The following is a 27439-nucleotide window of genomic DNA, read 5'->3' on the forward strand; positions in this document are numbered from 1 at the left end:
TGGTATAATTTTTTTGTATGTCGGTAATGTTTTGCTCTTGGTCTTCTACTAGTGCTAACAACTTGTACAACATATCCGCGTTTTTAGAATTCAAGTTAGCTGCTTGTCTAACCATATTTTTGTACTCAACGATCAGATTTAAATAATGTCCTGTTGTTAGCACACTTTGTAGACCCCCAAATGTACAACAATGCCTTCACAAAAAAGAAGACAGAGAGAGAAAGAGCGAAGGGAGGCTGTTAAAGGCAGTTCAACACTGCAAACATGGATTCAAAGCTCCAGTTTAATTCTTGTAAATATATTTCCCATTGTAATCACTTGTCTTAGTTCTGACTAGCACATCTTAGGCTCTAAATGAGTTGTATATTAGCATAGTAGGCTATATAGATTAATGCTGTATGCTAATATGAAATTAAATGTCTATTACTTATTATTCCATTGAAGATGAGGCAGAGGCAGGCTCAGAGAGTGAGGGAGAGCCCATTGAGCATCAGCCAAATCAATTCAATTGAATTGAGTTCAATTTTATTTACATAGCGCTTTTCACAATCTGCACTGTTCCAAAGCTGCTTTACAGGGGGAAATAAGAAAAACACAAAAAAAGGTAAAACACAGTACATGAATAGTTCCACTTGTTATATAAACACCTAGTTAATAATATCTAATGTCAGCAGTCTCCTGTTGGTTTATTTTGCATATTTGCTTTAAGTGAATGCTTGGCTGAAGAGATGTGTCTTTAATCTAGATTTAAATTGAGCGAGTGTGTCTGATCCTCGAATAATATCAGGAAGGCTATTCCAGAGTTTAAGAGTTTCCAGGTGCTACGTATGAAAAATTTAGTTATTCTAGATGTTATCAAAAGTCTTGAGTTTTGAGATCTTAGAGAGCGTGATGGGTTGTAGTGTGATAGAAGCTCTGTTAGGTAGGTAGGGGCTAAACCCTTTAAGGCTTTATAAGTTATTAAAAGAACTTTAAAGTCAATACGATACTTAATGTGTAGCCAGTGAAGGGTTGATAACATTGAGGTTATGTGATGGTATTTTCTGGACCTGGTTTGAACTCTGGCAGCTGCGTTCTGAACTAACTGTAGTTTGTTTATTGATGATGCAGGACAAACACTAAGTAGCGCATTACAGTAGTCAAGTCTTGAGGTCATAAATGCATGAATAAGCTTCTCCGCATCAGCAACACATAGAATATTTCAAAATTTGGCAACATTTCTTAGGTGGAAAAAGGCTGTTTTTGTGACATTTGAGATGTGATTTTGAAATGACAGGTTGCTGTCTAATATAACGCCTAGATCTTTTACAGTATTAGTTGGAGTAACAGTACATCCTTCAACTTGCAGTTTATAATCAGAAATATTCAGTTTGCGTGTCTTTGGTCCGATAAGTAATATTTCTGTTTTATTAGAATTTGGAAGACAGGAAGAAATGGAGAGTGAGGCAGCCACAGCCATGTACACAAGGGAGAAAAAGCCAGAAGACTGAGTTTTTGCTTCAGTTACAAAATCCATCAGATCCTGCGCATTTAAAAAAAACACAATATAATGTACAATGTGGTACAATGAACAAGTACGTTCTTTTCAGGGACAGTGGTATGAAGAACACCCCTGGTTAGAGTTTGTTCTATCAAAACATCTACAATAAAGTCTAAAATGTATTTGAGCGTGTTCTAAATTCTTTTTTAATTGTATATTTTCTAATAACTGGATAATTTGTGTTAACAAGCAACCACCCCCTTGGTGCCCCTTTTTTGGTTTAGGCCACTGCCCCTCAAAATGTCTGTGCACGGCCCTGGAGAGATCTAATATTTAACAATCCGAGTTGTAACAGTTGATTATCTGTATTTTGTTCATGTTTGACGTTAATCAAATTTACTTGCTTATCCGAGGGACAGACATAGTCTCTATTTTATGATGTTTGGGAGAAGGGATTATCACATGTTGTGCCTTTTGTGTATTCTGCGAATAGTGAGACCAACACATTTGAAACATTGACTTGATATAATAAATTCAAACAGTTTGATGTGAGTTTTAAATGCGGATTACTTCAACCTTTGTCCTCACTGGTTAAATATTGAACTTCTGTCAAACCCACAAGAGGTGTAAGGTCACAATTACACAACTAGCTAACCAAACATCTATTCTCATCATGAAGAATGTTATAGTAAATTATACAGTGTCAGTTAATAAGTCATTACACATTTGAACTTTGTTACTGAGGTTTTATGGTCACACGGCGCCTTTTGTAACCTGTATTTTACATTTAATATAAACAATACACACGTGTAAATAATGATGCTTGGGCTATGTATTTAATGTTAAGTACAGTATACCTTAAGACTTTAAAACAGTACAATGTGTTTATTTTATTTTGGATTGTTACTACAACTAATGTACAGTATATGTTACAATATTACATATTTATTTTCTCAAAAGCAGAACAGAAAATAGGAATGTACACTTTCTGCACTGCTATAAGATTGGAATGCTGAACACAAGACATAAGGAGTCATGGAGTTATGGCTCAACCACTAAGACTCCCAGTTTGTTGTTGAATATGATCCTGCCGTCCACCTCTTTACTGCAGTCTGGATGTCTTAGTAAATCCAGCACTCCTTTCTTGAGGTCTTCAGGAGCATTCTTAGTGAAGCCTATCACCTCGGTTAAGAAATCCAACAGCAGTTCTCCAACCTCATCTCCATCTGTAAAGCACTCAGTGATGTCCATCTGGGACGGGAGCTCATAGTTACGGTAGGGGATACCCTGAGCATCTAAGAAGGTCTTTATATCTCCTGTAGTGACACACTGGCTGATCTCAGTGTGACAGAGTTGGGTTTTGAAGGTACGCCATAATTTTCCCCATCCACTCTCACCTATGCAGACACAAGATTTTTTTTAAGGTCACAACTTTAGGAGAACGGAGAGATTAACATGGTGAAATGCAATTTAAAGCACATGCTTTATCATATCATAAAAGATAGATGAGATTGTTTCAATCCAACTTCAAGGGGCCCTTTAACACCTTTTGTATGTGATCCGTATCTTAGTCATAGTGCTCTATGTCCCAAATCGGGTTTGTAAGACTAGTGATTAGAATATCTGATCTAAATGGATATATATAAATCATGCTAGAGCATTTACCTGACACCAAAATGATTAAGAGTTTTCCATCCTTATCTAAGAGGTTCCGGAAAAACGAGACTGTGGCCTCTGGATCTTTGACATAGTACAGCATCTGTTAAACACATAAAATATTATGTAATGATACAAAATGAACATGTAATATTAAGATTCTGCACTAACTCACTTTAAAATGTTTTACATTCGTGACATGTTAAGTTTGTGCTTCAATTAAAGCTCATAAAGATGCAAACATGGATCGAACGTGTGGTGTCCATGTCTGTTCATGATCATGCTGTCATTAAAGTAACTAGGGAACATACCAAATAGGAAAGACCAACATCATTTTTTTTGTCAAATCAACTTTGTACTCAAGCTGTTATGCTGAATATTGAATTTGTAATAAATGTGCATTAACACAAATTTGATAGTATCATCGTTGTTGGTAGCTCATAACCTGTATCATGTGAACGAAGTCCATCTTCTTTCCAAGGTGTTTCTCTTGCCATTGCTTCTCAAATTCAGCAGCTGTCATCTCATTCCATGTAAAATTTACATAATCAAGATTTGGCGTTGTTGACACCCGTACTAAATAAAAAGAAACAGTGAAACAAGAGAAACAGAATGAATACCTATTAAATACAATATCCATTTAAAGAGTTAAGATCAGTTTAATTGAACGTTAGTCAAATGAGTAGGACCTTTATACTTGTGTAGCATATCTATGCTGGGTTCCACCACTTCATTGTCAACTTTCACATGTGGATGTTTCATGTGGAGCTGCGCCAACATTTCCAGATCAATCTCACCTGCATATTAGATTAAATTTCAAAATGTTGCGACTTTGTATGGTTTTGAATCTAATAAGTAAATGTTATGATTTAATAAACAAAATGTTAAGGATTAATTTACTGTACCTGCTCCACTCCCTACTCCCATTACATTGAAAGTGGGCCTCCCTCCACCAATCCTGAAGAAAGATATTAATGTATATTATATTTTGTCTGGACACGTGAACAATTTTACAGTCTTGACATGCACCGAGAATAAAATTCCGTAAAATAACAAATCACCTATCCAGTATGTCTGGTAGTGTATTATGAATGAAGTCCAGCATACACTGGTGCTCTGATGAACGTTTCAAAAAGAGTTCAAATGATTTGAGGTATCTTGAATAATCTTCCACCAGAGATCTGAGAGGAGCTGCCATGGTTTTGCTGCCTGAAACATACAAAGAGTAACAAGTAAACCCACAGTATAAAAATTCCTAGATTGTGCCACGTTTCCTCTTAGCCAATCATTGATGTGAAGTAATAAGGAGTTCAAAAGGGAGTTCATTCAATAACACAGATGTTTCGGCTAATGCCTTCTTCAGTGTGTTTAGCCATTTGGTTACTGCATCCACATTTAAAATCATTGAGTAAATCATCATTTAATACGTTTGTATCTCTGAGTGCAAATCATTTTGTATAAAGAAGAACTTTGTAGATTAACGCACCATAACAATAAAAGGAAGAACAAGAGCACATACAAACGATTTATGAGTTAATTCAAAAACCCATTTGACTTCTTTTGCAAACTTTTAGGTATGTTTGTTGAACTATTATTTTAATAAAAATAACCCAGCCCATGAATAGAGGATATGGACATGTCGTCACTTTACCACATGAGCTCCATGTGGGAACGCTGGAGTGCACCCCTCTGGGTGGCAAAACACAATCAGCAAAATGACTGCTTACAATATCACGAAAAGCCATTCCGCGCAACATTTCAGTGTCCAGAAGCACTTGATTGTTGTAAGTCGTAGGGAAGCCGTAACGATCACCATTGAGTCCGGCTGCTTGTAATTTGACGAATAATTGCGTCCCATTTTCTTTGTTTCTCCTTGTCTCCCCAGCCATTTTGCTGGGTGCTATGCCACCCAGGGGGGCATGTCCCAGGGCGTGTTACGACATGTTCACGTGGGAAAGTGACGTCAATGCATAACATCAATAGGAGTTAATTTTATATTTTCCCTGTCAACCGGAAGTTGCGAACGTTATTACTTCCGTACTTTTACGCATTTCCGTGTGAAATGGAATTTCGAATGAGAAAAAATGTGGGTGTGGCTTTCTCTGTGATTTGATGTACAAAAACAGCCGTTGCATTTTGAAATGGAACTGGCAGCAGACCACTGAACTACAAATGACTGGATTGCGCCTAGAACACTAAACCAACGACAGGAGGTGAAGCCACCGGAAGCGATCACGCCGCCATCTTAGTATGCCCAACTGACAGAGCGCCATTGACTTACAGTCAAAATGACAATAAAAAACAACCTGTTTTTCGGCTTGTTAGGGTCGCGATACGTTTTTAGTTCACACATGTGTGGTGTGTTTAAATGAATTGTTACTTCTGATGTTTTGTCCAATGTTTATGTTTATTTTGGGCAAAATAGTGACGTATAGAAATCAATGTATGTAGGTGAGTGTGTATTGCAAACTGTTGTAAGGGCACATGTTTAACAATAAAGCTTCATGACTTAAAAACATATACAGCCTGTATTTATCTGTATTTAGATTTCAGAATAAGCACATATGTTATATGTTGAGGTGTCTCGTTAGTCTGCTGATCTGATATGTACGCGTACTGTTATGAAAATGAACGTAACTCACTGTTTTATCATTAATATGTGAACTCGCTATTAATTTAATAGAACGTCTGGTCATACCAACATGGCAGCGCTGTAGCTTCAGTGTAATGACGTCATGAACAAGTTATTTATATAGATCATTGCAGCAGACAGACACTTGGAAGGAAGTGCATTTTCAGATTTTAATTTAAGATTACGAGGGCACGAATTTTAAAAAGAGAATGACCCACATCGGTAAACTATTTAGAATAAACGCTGCAATATTTCATGAAGAAATTGGCATTGTAATTTTTAATTCCACTGGGACTTTAAACACACAATACGCGGCTCAATCTCTATTGTGTTTCACGTTTCTCATCATGTTGCTTAATAACCTAGACATGTAATAAAGCATGGCAAGTCTATGAAGTAGAATAATCTCATTTAATTTCTCAACAGCATTTGTCAAGATCGACTCAACTCTGTTGTATATATTAAAATAAGACACAAAGTAAAATAGTCATAAGCAATAAGCAGGTGCTTAATGTATTACAAATACGCAGTCTACATATCTACTTTAGTTACAACAGGTGACGTCACATAAAAAAGCATGATTTGTCGTCATAACTCACCAATCGGTTCATTGACAGCGTGCCGTTCATTGTTACTTGACACAATAGTCTAATAATTGTAATGTATGCTTAACACTAGGTGATTGACACTGGGTGTACACTGGCTCGTGTACACATCGCCGGTCTGTCAATAATATGAAACAAGCAGAAGCGCAACAGCTTACCTTCACTCTCATCCGTGATACAATCAATGTGTGTGTGTGACGCTGAGCGCAGCGCAAGCAGACAGCTCTCTGGTCCCGCCCACCAATACCAACCCCGCCCTCTCTCTTAAAGCAACACTGCTGCAGAAGATAAACAACGTAAGACACTTTTCAATCATTATGTTACCCCGAGCTTCTTCCTGGCATGGGTAGAAAACCCTTGAGCTTTAAAAGTAGGCACAAGGGGACAAGGTTTTCCAAAAATATAAGAGTTTATTCACAGCATCAGAGTTAAATAAGACAAACAGGTAAATTCTCCCGTAGAAGACTAAACATGTACCAAATGGTTTCCTCCCCCCTCTCAATCGATCTAATTTACCTTCGGCCAAACCCAGATACAATTGCGGCCTAAACACAGGACCACTCAAGACCCAAAATAACTCATATGCAAAATCCCAAACTCATAATACACTTCAAATAAACACAAACAAAATAATACCTGCCAAAACAATACCACACCAAACCACGCACAAGAGAGTAGTCCACGGTTGGTGGACGTCAATGTAATATGGGGGGTGTTTCAATGGCCCAAAAGAATGAGAGACTGGGAAGGGACGTTAACACACAAATACAATAGACAAAAATGAAATCACCTTGCTAGTCAGTCCCCTACACCACAATCATAGCCCACAGCTAGATTGGAAACATGCGGCACGCACGTACAGGGACAGACCAGCAAAGGGAAAAACCTAACCGAACCAAAAAACAGGAGGAACAGCGAACAACTCCACCTACTACAAAGAAACACAGAAATACACTTTATAATTCAATAACAATACAAATATTTCCTTTAATCATATTAACCTTTAAAATCCTTTCAACCCTATGTAAAATAGTTTAAATTACCTGCAACACTGTCAACAACACTGGACCAATCTCCTTGATGAAACCACACAGCATTACCGACGGTCTATGCCACACTTATCTATCTTAAAAACACATTACCTTAATTGAAAAAAGCCACATGTCGCCAACACTTAAAATCTCAATCCATACACATACCCGCTCTCTCCAACGGTGTCCGCAACGAATAACAAAATATCCCCACAATGTTCACATCTGTAGTAAACAAGATTCGTGCTTTTAAAGGCTTTGTGATCATAAAAACACAAAGCAACATTCACTTAGCCTACCTGCTTCGAGCCCTAACCAGGTGCAAATGTCCTCGAGAGCATACCAAAAAGGCTTCCACACACTTGAGATCCAAACAAAGGGACTGGACCTCATATTTTGGCATCCTCTCAAGTGCCTGCTTATAAACCCCCCACCATGTGCTTGGCCACGCCCTACAAGCAAAAGGAGCTAGCTCCCCTGCTACATTCTCTCCCCGAGACTTTTATCGGTGACCCACCGATATCCCTATAGCCTAAACAATACAGTTAGAAACATACATGTTTCCAAGGCTACAACTCTTCACCAACAACTGTAGTCATAGGTAACCTATAAGGGTTGGAATGCTGACCCGCGGTACACCTACTGGAGCGCCGTAGTTCTATGGGCGGAGTAGTTTCGAACACAGGGGTGGCCTCCAAGACACAATCCTCAGTGGACCCCAACGGGGGCATGTCACAATCATCTTGCAATACTACCCCTAAAATAGAATCGCTATCTGAGTCCGGGGGAGAGATAATACCTGGATTATCTTCATCCTCGGACGTAGTATCATCATTACTTGGACCCACATCAATAAATGCCTTTCGCATTTCCATCCGATGGACCTGCTTCACTGGTCCTGCCTGCGACACCGGAGCAACAGAGTACACCACACCCTGCTCCCCTGGCCCACGCACCACCTTATACAGACACGAGTCATATGCATCCTGAATTTTACTTCTTCCCCGATGGTGGCTCCTGAGGTAGACCAAGTCACCCTCTCCAAAACCCTGATCATTGATTCTACCCTCATAGCGCCTATTTCGACGGGCAACCTTTTCCTTCAACCTTTCCTGTACTTCCCTGTATGCTGACTGGAGCCTACTTTGATGTTCCACAATCCAATGCTCTGGGGTCTCGACAGTTCCTTCCCCCTGATTTAACAAAAAATCCACTGGCAACTTAGGCTCACATCCAAACATTAGGAAATATGGACTCATGCCAGTGGAATAATGCACGGTGGTATTATAAGCATAAACCAGCTGGGGTAAATGGTGGGGCCACTTCCTCTTGTTCTCTGGGGGCATTGTTCGCAACAGATCGTGAAGAGTGCGATTAAAACGTTCACACTGCCCATTACCCTGCGGGTGGTAAGGAGTAGTCCGACTCTTCTGCACCCCATATACCTTACATAACTGGCTAATAAGGTTACTTTCAAAATTCCGCCCTTGGTCTGAATGCAGACGACAGGGAACCCCAAATAGGTGAAACCAATGTCGAACCAACACCTCTGCCACAGTACTTGCTCGCTGATCTCGAGTAGGGATCGCTTGGGTAAACTTGGAAAACACGTCTGTAAGTACCAAGACACTCTCCCTCCCATCACTCGCAGGCTCCAACACAGTAAAATCCATGGCCAAGATTTCATGAGGCCGGGATGCCTGTAGTGTTCCCATAAATGACCTTACTTTTGGTTGGACTGCCTTGGCAAGGATGCACCGCTGACATTCTTGACACCAACGTTCCACGTCTCTCACCATTCCTGGCCAATAACAACGGCGCTTCACCAATTCTACAGTTCGATCTCTCCCTTGATGGCCATGGCTGTCATGCAAATGACTAAATACCTCTCTTTGAAGACGTTGCGGCAACAACAACTGGTAGATTTCCTTATGACCATCCGGTGTATACACTAAACGATAAAGGCATCCCTCTCTCTCACGCAAACGGTCCCACTGCCTAGCCATCTCTTTTACAGCTCTATCCCTACAAACCAATCCCGAAGGGCGCAAACCACTACCTGTGGCCCAAGCATTTATAATAGGACCAATAACTGGGTCCGCCTTCTGCAAACAAGCCAAATCTACCGGTGAACATCCCGGCAGTGCAGCAACCTCACTAGCACTCACCACCAAGCATTCTGGTGACCTACCCTTTGACTGCAGCTGTAAAACTTGCGGAATCTCTGTTCCCGGGAAAACATTATTCAGGGCCTGTCGAGAGAGTGCATCAGCATTTTGATTAGTTCTCCCTGGGCGATATTTAAGCACAAAGTTAAACGAGGCTAACTGTGACAGCCACCTCTGCTCCAGGGCACCCAGCTTTGAGGTCTGAAGGTGACAGAGCGGATTATTGTCCGTATAGACAACAAAATCATTTCCCAGCAAATACTCCCTGAACTTATCACATACAGCCCACTTCAGAGCTAAACATTCCAATTTCATGGAGCTATAATTCTCCATGTTCCGCTCTGTCCTCCGCAGACCCCTGCTGGCGTAAGCAATGGGACGACGCCTACCACCCTGCTCCTGGGACAAAACTGCCCCCAAACCCTGATGACTTGCGTCTATCTCGAGAACAAAAGGCTTCTGGAAATCTGCATATGCCAGAACCGGGGCTGTCACCAACTTTGTCTTCAGAGTTTGAAAGCAGTTCTCACACTCTTCGTCCCATACCGAAACCAAGGGCAACCGTGGGGTCTTGCCCTTTTTCACAGCGCCACTCAATCTAGTTACCAATTCATGAAGAGGTTTAGCCAGTTTCGCAAATCCATCGATAAACCGACGATAATAGCTGGCAAACCCTAAAAAGGAACGAAGTTCTGCCAGGTGCACAGGACGCTTCCAGTCTTTTACTACCGCCACTTTCTCAGGGTCAGTTGAAACTCCCTGCTCCGACACTAGGTGTCCCAAATATTTGACTTGCTTCTGAAAGAAACAGCATTTGCTCAGCTTGATCTTCAGACCCTCCTGCTGTAATCGCTGAAAAACATCCCCTAACCGCACCAAATGTTCCTGTACTGAAGAGGAGAACACAATTATATCATCTAAATACAGCAGCAACGAGGAGAACCGCTTATCCCCAAACAACCGTTCCATGACTCTCTGGAACGTCCCTGGTGCATTACACAACCCAAAGGGCATACGGTTGAATTCAAACAACCCAAACGGGGTACAAAAAGCAGTCTTTGCCTTATCTGCCTCAGCCACTTCAACCTGGTTGTACCCGCTAGTTAAATCTAGGGTAGAAAACCATCTTGCCCCCGTAAGGGCATCCAGAGACTCCTCAATTCTTGGCAGGGGATAAGCATCCTTCCGCGTCTTTGCGTTCAATTGCCGATAGTCAACACACATCCTAATCGTCCCATCCTTCTTCTGTACAAGGACAATCGGAGAAGAGTAAGGACTACTACTTTCCCTTATTACCTTACTGTCTAAAAGCTGTTGAATATGAGAGCGTACACCCTCGTATCGGGCAGGGGGAATTCGTCTATACGGTTGTCGGACCGGTTTATCATCCACTAACGGGATCTCATGTTTAATTACGTCAGTACAGCCTATATCCCCTTCGGTGCTGGAAAAAACAGCCTGATATTTATTCAAAAGCCCCCTTGCCTGCTCTGCTTCATGCACAGTCAGCCCTTCGAACGAGGGCACGTCGATATGGCAGTTAGACAACTGCTCCCCCATTTGAACGGATACTTTGGCACAATAAACATCTTCCGGGCATAATTCGAGTCTAGGCCCTGGAGTGCTTATGACTGTCACTACCTGAACAGAGCCTATAATCTGACGCGGGGCTACCCATACCTCCATACTACCTACATTAACAATGGGTGCATAGACTAACCCTCTCTCTGCATACACCAGGGAGGGGGACATTAGCAAACCCTCCGGAAGAGCCCGTTCTTCAGGCCCTGATGGTTCTAGGAGAAACTCAACCATTGCACCTGAAACTTGGGGGCAGGTAACAGGAACCAGGGTGAGTGTGCCCGCTGCCACCCGAACTGGGGTGTTACCCTGAACTCTAACCTTAAAGGAAGAGCAAGAATTGGACATGGCTTCAATTTTCTGACAGCAGCGAAATGCCTGTTTCCACCCCAAAGTAGCTGATTGTATTTGGGGGATCTTAAAAAGCTCAGCACCATGCTCATTAAACAGGTTAGCATAACATTCTCTGATAATATTCATACCCAATACAGCGGGAATTTTCTCCTTCCGTGCATACATGCTAGGCAAACAGGGATCTTTAACAATCAAAACCCCTTTTCTGGGTAATGTGACCCCAAATAAAATTATATCAAGTTCTACATACCCCACACAAGGAATATCCATGCCATTAGCAGCTTTTAATGCCAACCATGCGCAGTCATGAAGACCCCCCTTACCCAAATCAGAAAAATGCAAATTAAAATAACTTTCTGTTAATGTGGTCACCATAGAGCCGGTATCCAACAAACACATTACATCAACAGATCCCATTTTAACAGTCAATGTTGGACAAGACCCCACCAACCCACAAAGAGGTCCTACATCAGTTTTTGAGCCCAATACCCCCATCTCCAGTGTGTGGCTCTGCACCCGGGGGGATTCTAGTTTTCCGTCAACCCGGCAGACTCAACACCCCCCCTACTGGAACTCACAACAGGTAAAGGCCTAATTGGTATATTGGTGGTACAATATCTTGCTATATGACCAGCTTGGTTGCATTTAATACATATAGGTTGACCATCAGGTGTTCTACGAAACCTACTACCTCTGAGACCTCGATCAATATTATTTGGAGACCCATCAGGGGTACCCAGCATCTTAAGGATCAGATCCAATTGTGCTTGTTGTCGTAAGACCATGTCTTTCAATTCCATAACTTCTGAACTTACGAGACTGTTCTCCTCACACACGGCAATAGCTTGCGTTTCAAATGCGTGCGGGACTACCCTTCCCGGTCTAATTCTTTGGGGCTGTCCTTCCTCCACCCAACGCATTGCCTCTTTACGTAGTTCAAGGAGAGTCAACGACGACTGCTGCCTTACCATTTTCTTTAGTTCCCTACGAAGTGCATGGTCCTGAACATTTTCGCAAAACTGATCTCGCAGAATCACCTGATGATCAGACACCGCCCTAGGGTTAGCTTTTCGCACACTATCCATAAGAGCCATCAAGGCATGAGAAAATTCCTGTAGAGATTCACCCTCTTTTTGCTTTCTATCAAAAAACTGTTGCTGTAAGAGTACATAAGAAGAGGAACACGAATACAGTTCACGCAATACTGCAAATACCTCAGTAGCATTGTCTTTGATTTCCCCAGGCCGGAATTTTATCTCCGTCCGAGCCTCGCCTTCTAGGTGATCGTAAACAAACATGGCTTTGTCCAATTCAGACATATATCTCCCCCTGATACAACTCTCCACCTCCTCGATCCATTCTTCCAACGAAGCGGTACCCGGGAGCCCCTTACCAGAGAATTTAGAACATTTTCTCTCTCTTGGCAAATATATCGCCTGTTCACGTCGCTGTCCCGTAGCTTCTGAGGCCGAGCTCGGACCCCCACTTGCCAACCCCCCTGCTGGAGGTGGTTGTCTTAGTCTTTCATTTTCCATTCGCAGTTGCTCCAACTGTCCTTGTAGTTGTTCCAGCTCTTCCGCCATCACTGCAGCAACCCACTCCGATGTCTCCCGAAACAATCGCCCACGAAGCTGTCCGCTGTTCCTCCGTATAAAAAAAACAAACAAAACAAACTCTCCACTTCCCAGTCTTAAGTACTAAAAAAAGAAGAAAAAAAAAAAGGGAAAACCCTAATAAGACCCTGCCGACTACGCCAAAATGTTACCCCGAGCTTCTTCCTGGCATGGGTAGAAAACCCTTGAGCTTTAAAAGTAGGCACAAGGGGACAAGGTTTTCCAAAAATATAAGAGTTTATTCACAGCATCAGAGTTAAATAAGACAAACAGGTAAATTCTCCCGTAGAAGACTAAACATGTACCAAATGGTTTCCTCCCCCCTCTCAATCGATCTAATTTACCTTCGGCCAAACCCAGATACAATTGCGGCCTAAACACAGGACCACTCAAGACCCAAAATAACTCATATGCAAAATCCCAAACTCATAATACACTTCAAATAAACACAAACAAAATAATACCTGCCAAAACAATACCACACCAAACCACGCACAAGAGAGTAGTCCACGGTTGGTGGACGTCAATGTAATATGGGGGGTGTTTCAATGGCCCAAAAGAATGAGAGACTGGGAAGGGACGTTAACACACAAATACAATAGACAAAAATGAAATCACCTTGCTAGTCAGTCCCCTACACCACAATCATAGCCCACAGCTAGATTGGAAACATGCGGCACGCACGTACAGGGACAGACCAGCAAAGGGAAAAACCTAACCGAACCAAAAAACAGGAGGAACAGCGAACAACTCCACCTACTACAAAGAAACACAGAAATACACTTTATAATTCAATAACAATACAAATATTTCCTTTAATCATATTAACCTTTAAAATCCTTTCAACCCTATGTAAAATAGTTTAAATTACCTGCAACACTGTCAACAACACTGGACCAATCTCCTTGATGAAACCACACAGCATTACCGACGGTCTATGCCACACTTATCTATCTTAAAAACACATTACCTTAATTGAAAAAAGCCACATGTCGCCAACACTTAAAATCTCAATCCATACACATACCCGCTCTCTCCAACGGTGTCCGCAACGAATAACAAAATATCCCCACAATGTTCACATCTGTAGTAAACAAGATTCGTGCTTTTAAAGGCTTTGTGATCATAAAAACACAAAGCAACATTCACTTAGCCTACCTGCTTCGAGCCCTAACCAGGTGCAAATGTCCTCGAGAGCATACCAAAAAGGCTTCCACACACTTGAGATCCAAACAAAGGGACTGGACCTCATATTTTGGCATCCTCTCAAGTGCCTGCTTATAAACCCCCCACCATGTGCTTGGCCACGCCCTACAAGCAAAAGGAGCTAGCTCCCCTGCTACAATTAAATCACGCATAAAACTTGAATGACACATTTTAAACTGAACTCTTCAGGAAGAAATGTTTATTTTGTTCATGTATATTGGGGAGTGCTCTAAGCATTTATGTAAAACTTATGAAACTCACAAATTTATAACAAATCAATGCTAATCTGTAAACGAAGTTAAGTGACTGTTATTAAAATCTACCGAGAGTTGGTGATGGTAAACTGCATGCTTGGATTTGTTGACACACAATTCACTATTAATAATTGTATTTCAATGTACTCTCCATTATTCTCTATTTTTCATGTCTTCTGCAAACATAAGGAAGAAATTTAAGCAGCGTATTAGTCACCATTCTACTCTAATATAAAGTTATTAATGACTAATAAAGTATTATTAAAATGATGAACTATTATTATGATTATTAGAAGCAGATATTCAATTTTACTTTTTGTAACAAAAATTCACAGACACAAGCTGTAGGTAACAATTCACAAAAATCGCATTAATGCCCTCTTGTGTTCCTCATATAATTTCACATCACTATAATGTGTATGAAAGTTGAACACAATTTACACTAGAACCATTCAATTATAATGGAAAGACAAGACCATGTGTCTCTAAGACACACATAGAGGACTGGAGCACTGATGACCTTGTCAAGACACTTAAAAGCCAATTAAACAGACTTAACCATGAATAATATGATAATGATAATTAGCCTACAAATAAATAATTATTAGAAAATAATGAACGTAACATTTATTTCATATCAGTTGCTTGTTTATAACATTTACTGTAGTTCTGATAATAAACTACTGCATAAAAATGGACGAAGATGTACCCAGATTTATTCAACATTGTCTCATTAAAAGCATATCCATAATTAAACTGCATTCAAAGTTACTACGTTAAGGTCAAAACTACATAGTTTAAGTCACAAAGTTTTATGTTTGGTTATGTCTCTCAAATGATCAATTTAAAGTTTATATGAGCAGCAATATAAATATGTCCCACTAATTTGGTGAGAACAACCACCATTTCAATGATCATTCTTTAATCTGTCTTTTACAATTACCCTAATACATACCCTAATACATGAAGCAATCTTCTGAATTCTTACCTCAGTCAGTTTGATCACGTCAAACTTTGTTATACACATTTGCCTACTGGTGAATGAAAAATTATGATTAAAACGAAAGTGTCTTTTTTTTGCCAGCCTGCAAAGATTCATGGGAAATTCATTCATCTTCAGTATTATTAGGGCTTAATGGATAAATTAAACCTGACAGAATCACACCACCCAGACACGTGTCCCCTAGGTGGCACTGACAAATCTATTTAATTTCATCTCATCCTTGAACAGAAATGACAGGCTTTACTAATAAAAACTGATTAAACAAAAGATTTAAATGATTAAACATCCTGGAGTGTAAGTATTTGATGGGCTGCACTTTCAAGACATTCAGCGTTTCACACAAAGTGCATTTGGCAGAGACAATGGGATTTATTAGAATTATATTCTATAACACTATAACAGGATTGTTCCTGTCTTGTAATTTCCGTATCTGCCAATTCTTCAGTCATTAGCTTTCCTGTAGCTCAGTGGTTAGAGCATGTGTCAGTAACGCCAAGGTCATGGGGTTTGCACATATTCAGAAACAAATGTATAGTATAAGGCAATGTATGTCGTCCCTGCCAAATGCATAAATGTATTTTAAATCATGATTAGGGCTAACAGACAATTTTTTTTCATTTAAAAATTAGACAATTACTAATAATACACTTTTAAAGTTATTATTGGGAACATACTGGATCAAAGCTAAGTTGTTTATTCACAGAATCTGTGGCATGCTGTCAATATTACAAATGACTGAAGTCAATGGCGGCAAGGAACTGTTTGGTTACATGCATTCTTCCAAATATCTTTCTCTGTGTTCATCAGAACAAATAAACTTATACCGATTTGGAACAAATCGAGGGTGAGTAAATGATGACAGAATTTCAATTTTGGTTGGACTATCCCTTTAAGTGATTGTTAATGTCTGGTGCAGATGCTTTCACGAACATCATTTCCCACAGAGTATCGCAATTTATTAGCATTTTCGTTCAACTCTTCAAGTACACACAATTAAAACAGAAAGTAGCATGTAAAGTAAAGGTCAGTCTTTTACAGGCAACTGTATACAGCATAGTGCTGAGAGCATACTGAACATATTAGAAGAAGCCATGTAAACAAGTCAGTCGGCGGCAAATAAAAATGAAAAATAAATAAAAAAAATCAAACAGAACACACTGCTGACTAGAAGAAAATGCCCATAAAAATGCAAGGCCACTTTTGGAATAATCCAGTGTATGAGAAAATCAACCCAGCATGCACACTTACAATTGGGATTTCAAATAAACACAGATACAGTATGTATTGCCATTTCTCCGCAGGTTAAAAAAACTAGCTACACACATTTTAGGTTTTCACAATGGTGGACAAGATTAGAAATATGCCGTCCTTTGATTTTATCATTCTAAGAGAGGCAACATTCGGATGAATCTCATACAGACAGGACTGAAGCGGATGTTGATGAAGTCTAACCAGTCTAAACTTACAAATTATATGAAAAACAGAAGCTTCTCTCATGACACAACTAGGGTAAGTAAGAAAAATGAAACTGTATCACCTTAAAAAGAAAATAAATAAATGGATGTGCATGTGCATGTGTGTAATGTTACACATTCATCACAGAGTGTATTCTTTCAAACGAGACGATTAAGAGGTCTCATGTAGTAAAGTCAGACGTTATCGTTTTATATATGAAGACCACAGAGGTAAAAAAATAGTTGTTCACATTCTCAATAAAGGGAGCAAAAGAAACCTTGTAGACGTTATGAAACAGACAATTGTGCCTGCAAGAACACAAAGTCCATGAAGAAAAACCAGCTGAAATAAATGTCAAACACTATAATTTAAATACAGAATCAGCACCTGTACGTTCTACTGCAAATGACAACATTCATAATAACGCCTCGCTCTCTCTTCCAGTATAATGCTCATGCAGACATAACAAACACATTGGTCCACTGTATCTGTGCTAAATGAGATCCTCTAACCGCAGGAAATTGATGGAAGCCGCTTCGGAAACCCTTCTGTGCGTCACAGGGACACAGTTCATTATCTGCAAGTTTCTGTGCAGACTTCATCCATTTTTCAGCTGCTAGGAGGTCAAAAGTCAAACAGAGCCGGACGGAGGAACCACGGGGCGGATCATCACCCAGACCTCACGGTGTGTATAAATAAGCTGTGTTTTGGTTTACTTTGCACATCACACACACACGTTCAGAGACATTCTACGATGAAAACAACAGTTACAGCAGTCCTGTGCATCACAATGAAAAACACTAGAAAATCTGTTTGAACACAAATCAGGAAACTAAAGAATGGCAAAAGCACTAATATAGTGCATAACACATCAGTCTTTTCTCCTTGTCTGTTCAAAAGTCACTTCCAGACCGCTATGAACGTGACTGATGCCCTCCGTGTTTATTTCATCTCGTCTTCCCCATGTAAGAAAAACCCAGGAACGAAATGTCAAAGTCCTCCATCTGGTCTGTGGAATGTCAGCTGTGTCTTGTACTCTTGAATGTCACGATTTTCAATGTGATCGCTGATCCGAAGCGGTCAGCCCTGACGCACAAAGCACGTGCTGCAGATTTTGTCTGTCTGTTTATTGAAGAGGATCCCTCTTCGGTATTTCTTTGAGAGATGAACATTTTTGAATGTTACAAGTGGTCGTAATTTGTGCTTTGAAAGTACAGACGCAGAGAGCTCGATCACATGTCCACATCTCCGTCATAGGCCAGAGTCAAGGGCTTTTGTGGTGGAGATGTGCTTTTACTTTGCTTGGTTGGTTTGCTGTGATAGAAATAAGGAGAGAAAGAGAAAAGCTAATTCAACCCTTGCAGTTCTATTTGTAAGATATAGTTCTAAATTGAACCATGTGGTGGCAGCAGCGAGTGAGAAAAGGCTTTAATCAGACAGTAGAAAATCTGCAGTTGTTTCACCTTCTGTATTAATCTGTTATAAAATACCATGTTTTCTGTTTATTTTAAAATTGAAAATATGTTTTATTGTTTTTCTCTACTGTATGTACCTACTTTATTGTGTTTACTTTAAACAACGTGGTGAAATGTGCTATAGCAAAAAGAGCAATACATTTGAATTAAATATAATCTGTAGCACAAAGATACAAAAGTATACAAAAACATTATATATATATATATATATATATATATATATATATATATATGTTTTATTTGATCTTAAGTGTGCTAAATCTTTAGAAACATACATACCAAAACAGAAAGGCCATAGCAATTATGAATAATATCAGAATGAATCCTCCAGCTGTAAACCCGTAGACCCACAGCTTTATTCTTCCATCTGTGCAACCAGAAAACAAGAAACAGTGATTACTGACCACACGCAGGCCCTCACACACACACACACACGCGCGCACGCACACACACACACACACACACACAATTCTATTCTTTAGGGCTTGATTAATCGCATATAGAATAAAAGTTTACATATGTCTGTAAACTGTGCATATTAATTTTGTATTTATAGAAACATATATACTGTTCATGCATATATTTAAGAAAAATATAAAAATTAATAAACATTTATTTATAATTATTATATTATTTTTATTGGTATATATAAATTAATTAAAGTAAATATTTCCTAAATATATACATGTATGATTTTGTGTTTATTAATACAAAATAATATGCATAGTACACCGACATATATTATTTAAACACAAACCTTTATTCTAGATTAAATTAATCGTGATCAACCGTTTGACAGCCCTAATTGTATTCTATAGTTTTTACAGACTTTATGCTTTTTTCTATACCCTACCCCTAGATGTAATCCTTTTAGGATTTTTTAAAATAAGAATCATTTAGTACGTTTAATAATGAATTTTCCTTGTGGGGACTACTAGCCAGTTTCCACTCTGTAGTTGGATCAGACTTATAAAATCCTCGTGCTGACATTTGATAGATATCCCCATGAAGATAAACCTGCACCAACAAAGACACGCACACGCTTTAAGTTATTTCTATTGCCCTTAGGTATATTGGTATATGTGACAGTGCCTTTAAAGATCCAATATAATGTTGCTACTGCTACTTGAACCTCCTAAATCAGGTTGATATTTAAGTGCAGTCACCATAGAAATACAGAGGAGCATTTCATTGTTCAAAACAGCCTGTGGTTGCTGCACAGTCGCCTGTTGCTGCAGCAACAGATGGAACATTACAGCTCACGATATTGTACTGGAAAAGACTGTTGCACCATGTTCCACATCTCTATGAATTCAGAAGAAAGAATGAGGCGCGTGTCACACGGCTTGTATAATTGATATACGACGTGCCGATGATTCATCTCTTACACAAAATCAAGACAAAAGACAGCGCACAGAGAGATTGTCTTGCAACAGGCCTGATTCCTTCGAGACTCACACACTGAATAATGCAAAAACTTCTCAAAGGAAAATGATGTCTTGATAAACTTGCCGAACATACTACATAGGCACAACTATATTGTTATATACTGTCTATTCTGCCTAAGAAAGAAAGGTTTTAAAATGTAATGAGGTTTAGTAAAGAATGAAATAATTTTATTTTGGGGTAAACTATCCCTGTAATAATCCACTATACTGTAATAATCAGGATTTTGGCCAAACATCTTGAGGCTGAAATCCACACGTAGTGGCAACCTGACATCACACAGCTGTTGTCCCACAGAGCGCTAAATTCAGTTCTAATCAGAAATGGCCTCCAGCCAGCAATAAAGAAACACTGTTTGTCAAGTTATGGGCAATACAAATCACTCTGTTACGAGACTCTGTCCAATCCGGCTTTTCTCATGGCTCCAATAGGGCATAAACACTGAGACATTAAACAGACTTCTACGCCCGCCTGTGTCTGAGGTCTCATAAAGCCGTCCTCTGATTTTGATGTAACTCAAAGTTAGCACAGATCTGAAGACTCCAGCGACCCAGATCAGCCTGATCTTCATCTGCATTTCAAATACCTGGGCCGAGCGGCTGCAGAGACCATTCGCCAAAGAAGTCCTGGATCTGAGTCGTCCCTCCTGGTTTTAATCTTCCCGAGCTGGTCTTCACGTCCGCCTTCTTGTTGTCAGCCCCTGGGGTCTTGGTGCAGTAATCCAGGAACCCGTGTGTGTTCATGACTTCGGTGTAACCCCTCTCACACCCGCATACGCCGCTCTGGAAGAGACATGGAATGCTATTTACAATGGCAGAAACGATAAAGACAATGCTGAGGAATATTTAGAGATATACATGCACTTAACGGGATACTTTGGCCAAAAAATTTTTATTCTGTCATAATTTATTCAACCTCCTGTGCTTCAAAGCCTGTATGTGACTCTTTCTTCTGTAGAACAAAAAAGGTGACATTTAGAAAAATGTCTCAGTGGTTTTGTGTCCATACAATGGAAGTCAATGGTGGCCTGAGTTGTCCGGTTACGAACGTTCTTCAAAATATCTTCTTTTGTGTTGTGCAGAAGAAAGAAAGTCCGACAGGTTTGGAATCATATGCGGGTGAACCGATGGTGACAGAATTTCATTTCTTAGTGAACTATCCCTTTAAGACACAGTATGGTTGTAGTAACACGCAATGCACTCCAAGTGGCAGTCAATGTCCAGTGTTGTGAGTATGCTAATTTCATCCCTTTCTGTTCAGCAATTATGCAAATGTTCCACATGCCTGAAATGCCTCTCATGATAACAATAATATCCAGCTATTGAATACAAACCACATGTCATAACACTCAAAAACAGGTCACTGGTTTAAATTTGTGTCCTTTGTCCTGCATTCACATGGTGCTAGTGCATTGTGAAAACATTACTAACATAGGCCCGTATGTAGAACACGGGAGGGCGGGCGGTTTACCTGCTTGCAGTTGGAGAACGGTTTGGTGCACGGAGGGTGACAGTGTCTCACAGTGGTGGGCCGGTGCTGTGGAAAGCAGCCCCCTTCCAGCAGGAAACAAGAAAGAGGTAATTATTGCCATTTCCCTATTGATAGGCAGATAAAAGCGCTGTCAAACCAGATTAATGGCTTAAAGCAAGCATCACAGCTTCTGATCAATCAGTAAAGAATGTAATTTTGGAATAGAAAATTACATGTCAAAACATCAGAGGCTAATACTCCGGGCTCAGGCTTTTCTCAAGCGAAAGAAATTACCTCTCTGAGCGAATATTTGCCCGAGACGATTCCCAACTCAGATAAGATCACCTTTATCTGTTATTTACAGCACTACGCACAACCCCAAAGCTTTCATTCTCTCCCCGAATGCCACGGCGAGCTCGCCATCTGGAGAGCGTTTATTTAGCTGGAATGAAACAATGTTTTATAATGTTTATATTGCGCCTTCGGTCTAGCGCCGGTTTATTGATGACTTCCTTTGAAACGGAGGGATAGAAAAATCCGACATTAAAGTCCCAGTGAAATAAAAAATCACAATTCTTATTTTTTCATGAAACATTGCAGCATAAGTAGCTTATACATGTGGGTCATTTTCTTTTTAAAATTCATTTGAAACATTTTAAAATGTTCCCTCATAATCTTTAGTTAAAATCTGAAAATGCTCTTCCGCCCTGAAATGACTATCCGTCTTAAATGACGTAAATAAGACAGCTTGGACTGAGCATCCCCTAACTCCTCACCTTCAATTGTCAGTCTGCTGCCAGTTTCATTTAAAAATGTAATGGCTGTTTTTATTCATCCAATCAATACGCAGTGAAAACGCAAGCCGCGCCCACTAATTTTCCTATTTTCCTTTCCCACTTGGAAATGCGTCAGATTACGGAAGTAAAAACTATTGCGACTTCTGGTTCACAGGACACTAAACCATCCCAGACAAGGTCTGTCAAAATCAAACTACTAATTTTCAACCCGTTTTTCTTTGTTTAGTGTTAACACGCACGCTTTTAGAGTGTTTGGAGTTCTGCCTCTGTTTGATATTACAATATTACCGACAATCGATTATCTAGGAGATAATAGAATCCAATCATGTGAGGTTTATAGACGGTTTCAAAACAACAACATAAACAAATGTTACTGCAGGTGGACACTTATGTGGCCCAAACTTAACTTCCGGTACACATCAGCAAAGAATAGAGTCCCTGCAGATTATTTCTGATATCAAGCAAAAGACAATTAAGTAAATTACATTACTTGGCTAAACTTAAATGTGACAAAATTACACGATCCCATTCAACAAATTGTTTTTCCAATCAGATTAATATACAGTCAAATTCAACAAATAGTTTATTTAAAACGATAATTGTACAATAAAATATGAATATGAATATAAATTAAATATAGATATTTATATTATTAGCCACTAGTCAGACCGATCAACAAACACAGACCGGAAGGTAACTTCGGGCCAGGCACGTGCATCCGATGAAGCCATCTATTATGATGTGACTTTTAATTATGTATTTGTAAGCTTAGTGAGTAAGTCAAAAGGATGTTTGTCATTCTCTCAGTCTTGGTGTAAGCTGTGGGCTACCTGTCACATTGACCCCATCAGAGCGCTGGCACCACACTGATCTTTCATTCTCATTCCAGGCACTTGTCCTCCACTCGTAACTGTGACATTTCCCTCCTGTGGCATCACAGAGTCACAGAGAGACTCATTAGATTTGCACTGAGCGGTCAGGTGTGATAATAGCCTGAAAATTATATACTGATCTAAGTTTATACATGCATGCTCACAAAGCCTTTCAAAGCAAGCGTGGCTGCACTGAAGACACGAACACTCAACCCGAAGCGTGCTTGACGAAACGTAGACAAGAGTCAGACGTTTGCTTGCAGGTGCATAGTGCATTTACAATGGGCATATTTTGAGAAAACCTCCAGAATACAGACTGATGTCTAAAAGTCTGAGACAGCAGACTAAAAACTTGCTTTTTATTTATTATGTAAAAAGTTGATTATGGAAAGTTATGTCAGCTCCAAAAAGGCCAGGTTTGTATTCCACTGGATATTCTGATATGATCACCACAGGCTACAGATACTACAATTCTGAACTTTCTGAATGTATAACATTTAAACCTTAAGGGTCACTTATTCATATTTCTTCACATTATAAAATAATTCAAGAGTTGTTGTCTGACATTTTTAAGTGCTGTAAATGGTCATTTTTATCAGGTTTCGATGTCTATATTAAATGTTATTTCACTTTCATGGCAAAGGGGACATAATAATTGCGTAATTAAGTGAAATCACTGAACTTTATGAAACATAAGAGCCTGATAAAAAGGCTAAGTTTAGAAGAAAATGTCAACCCGCATCTAAATTCTTTAATTGTAAACTAAATATAAGTGTAACTTTGACATCTTTAGAGAAGTCACCCATTGTCTAGAACTGTATCTTGGTAAATGTATCATCCAGCTTCTTTATTTCTCAGTCTGAGATACTTTTTGAACAGTGTTAAAGGATTTCCAAGCTTAATGTTAAGCTCTTATCAGATGCTTTTTCGTCACTTTTCACTTTTTCATACATTTCAAAAATGTTTCATTAAATTTAATAAAATTATTATTTTGTACCGAAATGAACTAATTTGCTTGCAAGGTTCAAGGTTGCAAAATTCATTTCAGAAATGTTTGCATACGTCATAAACTTAAAATGTTTATAAAGGATTTTTTTTTTTACCCAATTGACCCTAAACTTTTGAACCATAATGTATATTCCACATTATGTATACTTTATTCTTACATCATGGCTATTTTACAGCTTGTACCTTTACATGGACGAGTCTCAAAGACCTGAGGAGGGCAGCTGTCTTGATTCTCCAGCACTTGTACGACAACGGCCCGTGAACGAGCCTGACGCCCCACCGTCTCGAAGCTCCGCCCTTCCAAACACGTCAGCTGACAGGAACTCCACGACGACCAGTCGGTAAGGTGACAGTCTCCTGCAGATGATAAACCACACATATAAATTCTACGAGTCATATTAATGCTAAAATTAGGAATATCAACTCTACTGGAAGAATTTCACTATTTCAGCAAGAACGAATACAAATGATTAAATCACAGTTTGCAGACTTTGACTAAGTATTAGAACTACTGGGGTGGACTGGGGCGTTCAACAACTCCAGTAGCACTGATATAAGGAAAATAAATTAATATACTGGACAGTCAGAGGGCTACAAATTCCTACATTCAGTCCAGACAAAAAAAAGACCTTTTAACCTATACCTATCAAAGTGAATATTGATACTACAAACCGCACAATGTACATGCTGCTAGCGAAATGAGCTATACAACTTTTTACTATTGCTGCTTAAAGTCAGTGAATTTAAACCTGGAAGAACCTTTGTATTTCTCTGCAAAAATCCTTCCTTTGGCCATGCTATATAGTACATATAGTATGCAAACTGGGATTCACCCTATGGCAGGCTTGTGACTAGTGCATTCATCAAATATGTCCCAAAGGTTCTTAAAGTTACAACACCTGCACTCCGGCCATGTGCTGATGAAGAGATCTTATGACAATCTGCCTCTAAGCTGCTCGTGAAGGCTTCTGAGATTGATCTTATACTCCTGTCATGGAATCAAAGGCCTTACGCTACTCTTCAGATACATTTAGCGCTACCTCAGCTGAAGGTCATACATCATTGGCCCTCCTAATCCCTCAGCGCATGGAGCGTTTCACAGCGACAGTCCCCCCACCTGCGCGTTAACGCTAGCACCTCAGCCATGACGTCCTTTTGATTCTGCAGCCAGGCTGGCTATTAGAGACAATCTGTGTGCCCCAGCATCTCATTATCCATCATCTTCATGAAGCCAGTCTATTTTCATCCCTCACCGGACCCGCTGAAACATACAATACAGCAATGCCGCCACACACCATATGCCACCCGCAATCTTCCGACTCTCAGTTTTGTTTCTACCTTTCTCGCTTTGACTCTTTGTCGCTTTCGATTTTTCGTCTTCTCTATATTCAGGTTTCATGTGGAGTCTGTCCTTCGCCTGGGGACTGTGTTTTAAGAGAGATGCTAACATACAGAAGATCAATGATACTGTAGCCTAAAGCGTGCAATAGGAGATCTTTCTGTTAAATGGCAATACTGTAAATGCACACGGCAACCATACCAATAAAGCTTTGTTGGATTATTTTACTAAACAATGGTTTGGCAATTTTAAGTTTGTTATAATTAATGTACAAGCCATGTTTAAAAACATAAGAGACCGTGTATGTGTGTAAAACACAAGCATATGAATAGCAGCTGTTTTGCAGCACGTGTGGTGATGCAGCACCGCACCTGGACAGGGGACTGAACACGGCTGCAGAAGTTCCTGCTCGCTTTCCTTTCTCACACGGTCTCCACACTTCTCGTCCTCCACCGCTTTATGAGGCTGGGAGCTGTCCGGCCAGTCCGTCCAATGCACCACACACGTCAGGTTCCTTTCCCTTCTGCCCTCTCCGCATTCTGCCCCCTGCACAACACCACACAGGGCGGATACAGTACATTCATCAGGTGTGAGCAGGCAGTGGAGTTTCTTACAGTGACAACTTCCCTGACTGAAGGACAAGATGGAAATGAATCACTTTAGATTAACTTTAAACAGAAGAAAGCTTTGGTTTAAACCAAAGGACGTTTCTGAAAGTTAGCCACTGGTTTTTGAATACATCATTATTTCCAGGCAGACAATAGCTACATATTAAATTAATACAATAAATCGTAAGTATATTGTAACTCTCCATTTCAAGCATCTTAGTTTACATTTGGTAAATGCAATACAGACTGTTTAACCTTCCCATTGTATCCTGTTTGTATTTTAATCCTTAAGCCTTAATAACATATATTTAATGATAACATAAATATATTACAACATTTATTTTGTCCTAATATTTGATTTAAAATATTGAGAAAAATAATTTCAAATTGAGTCATTTATGTAAGAGGCAGTCGGCTGTTGCCGCAAGAATTGTATCACACTGAAAGGATTTAAAGGAAATCGCTGGCTGTATACACATTATCCCGCTTATTACACGGCTACTCACCCCATAAGTAAGTTATTGAATATTAAATATTATTTTGAAATATTTTGTTAGCTTATTTTTAATGAACCTTCCACGAAAAAAAAAAACATTTAGGGTAAAAGATAACATTCAAATGCCAGGAACATGCAGTTTGGTTTAATCAATATAATGTAATATATGCTATTAAAGGACATATTTGTATAACATTTTTGTGTAATATTATACTGTGCCTGTCAAAATGATTTGCAGCTTCCAGGTTACTATGTGTTATTAGATTTGAGTGGTTATCTAGTAATATCATACCTTGGAATGTAGCGACTGACAAATTTAGATTTAAGTATTCCATAGCACAGTGTAATAATATATATATTAAAACATTTGTGGGGTCAATATAATGCCACACTTCAAATCATTGCTAAAATTTGGATATAACACGAGTGTAAATCTCAAGATAAGGAATCTTGCTTGAAAAATACACAGAACATTATTGTCAACTGGTGTGGATGCTAATATAGTTATTGTTTAAGTGATCGTTTTTGGTTTAAACAAACAATAAATTCAACCTTATACTGTAAAGGTTTTGCTTTGCATTTCAAACCTATTTTGCATTGCAAATTGTAAATATGCAAATCAGATGTGCTTTACCCGAGGTCCACATGGAATATTGGATAAAAAAAGAATGTGTTAAGTGTTATTACAGATGTTTCTGAATATTAATAATTATAAATATAAAATCGTCCACACCATGCACCAAAGTGTTTTAAAAGTACGGAACATCTCTTTTGTTCATATTTAATATGGCGAGACTCTGGGGATAGAGCTAAAATCCAGAGACATACAATTAAAATCCCTTTCAAATACAAAACATAGAGAGAAGAAAATCAGCAGAAGGAAGATGAAA

At 39.4% G+C, this 27439-nt stretch overlaps 2 protein-coding genes across 3 annotated transcripts in view; both read right to left on the reverse strand.

Moving 5' to 3' along the window:
* Positions 1 to 1385: 1385 nt before the first annotated feature.
* On the reverse strand, positions 1386 to 6563 carry LOC306898441 (histamine N-methyltransferase-like). 2 transcript variants are annotated; one of them, XM_079463924.1, is made up of 7 exons: positions 6532 to 6563; positions 4198 to 4345; positions 4042 to 4094; positions 3826 to 3933; positions 3582 to 3712; positions 3146 to 3239; positions 1386 to 2877 (listed from the first exon to the last, which is right to left on the reverse strand). In XM_079463924.1, exons 2-7 carry the CDS (start codon positions 4332 to 4334, stop codon positions 2522 to 2524), a joined length of 879 nt encoding a protein of 292 aa, XP_079320050.1. In that variant the 5' UTR covers positions 4335 to 4345; positions 6532 to 6563; the 3' UTR covers positions 1386 to 2521. The 2 variants fall into 2 exon arrangements, with proteins under 2 accessions (XP_079320050.1, XP_079320051.1); XM_079463925.1 differs by having other exon boundaries at positions 2209 to 2877; positions 6368 to 6563.
* Positions 6564 to 16521: 9958 nt separating this feature from the next.
* The window catches only part of thsd7ba (thrombospondin, type I, domain containing 7Ba), a gene marked incomplete at its 5' end in the record, with an annotated part of 151091 nt that continues 140173 nt past the window's right edge, over positions 16522 to 27439 (reverse strand). The window contains 7 exons of the mRNA XM_079463917.1: positions 16522 to 18352; positions 18793 to 18880; positions 20546 to 20741; positions 21430 to 21512; positions 23057 to 23152; positions 24290 to 24463; positions 25817 to 25991. Of these exons, the coding sequence (XP_079320043.1) occupies positions 18271 to 18352; positions 18793 to 18880; positions 20546 to 20741; positions 21430 to 21512; positions 23057 to 23152; positions 24290 to 24463; positions 25817 to 25991 (894 nt within the window). The 3' untranslated portion in view covers positions 16522 to 18270. The remainder of the gene's footprint in view (positions 18353 to 18792; positions 18881 to 20545; positions 20742 to 21429; positions 21513 to 23056; positions 23153 to 24289; positions 24464 to 25816; positions 25992 to 27439) is intronic.

The sequence above is a fragment of the Barbatula barbatula genome (assembly GCF_947034865.1).
Source record: "Barbatula barbatula genome assembly, chromosome: 9".
In the NCBI taxonomy this organism is placed as follows: domain Eukaryota; kingdom Metazoa; phylum Chordata; class Actinopteri; order Cypriniformes; family Nemacheilidae; genus Barbatula; species Barbatula barbatula.

Bases quoted from the DNA above. Each gene is read 5' to 3' on its own strand.
- LOC306898441 (XM_079463924.1), bottom strand. From the start codon at position 4,334: ATGGCAGCTCCTCTCAGATCTCTGGTGGAAGATTATTCAAGATACCTC. The intron at 4,095-4,197 runs GTGATTTGTTAT...ATCTTTCTTCAG, and splicing joins CTACCAGACATACTGGATAG to GATTGGTGGAGGGAGGCCCA. The intron at 3,240-3,581 runs GTTATGAGCTAC...TGTGTTTAACAG, and splicing joins ACTTCGTTCACATGATACAG to ATGCTGTACTATGTCAAAGA.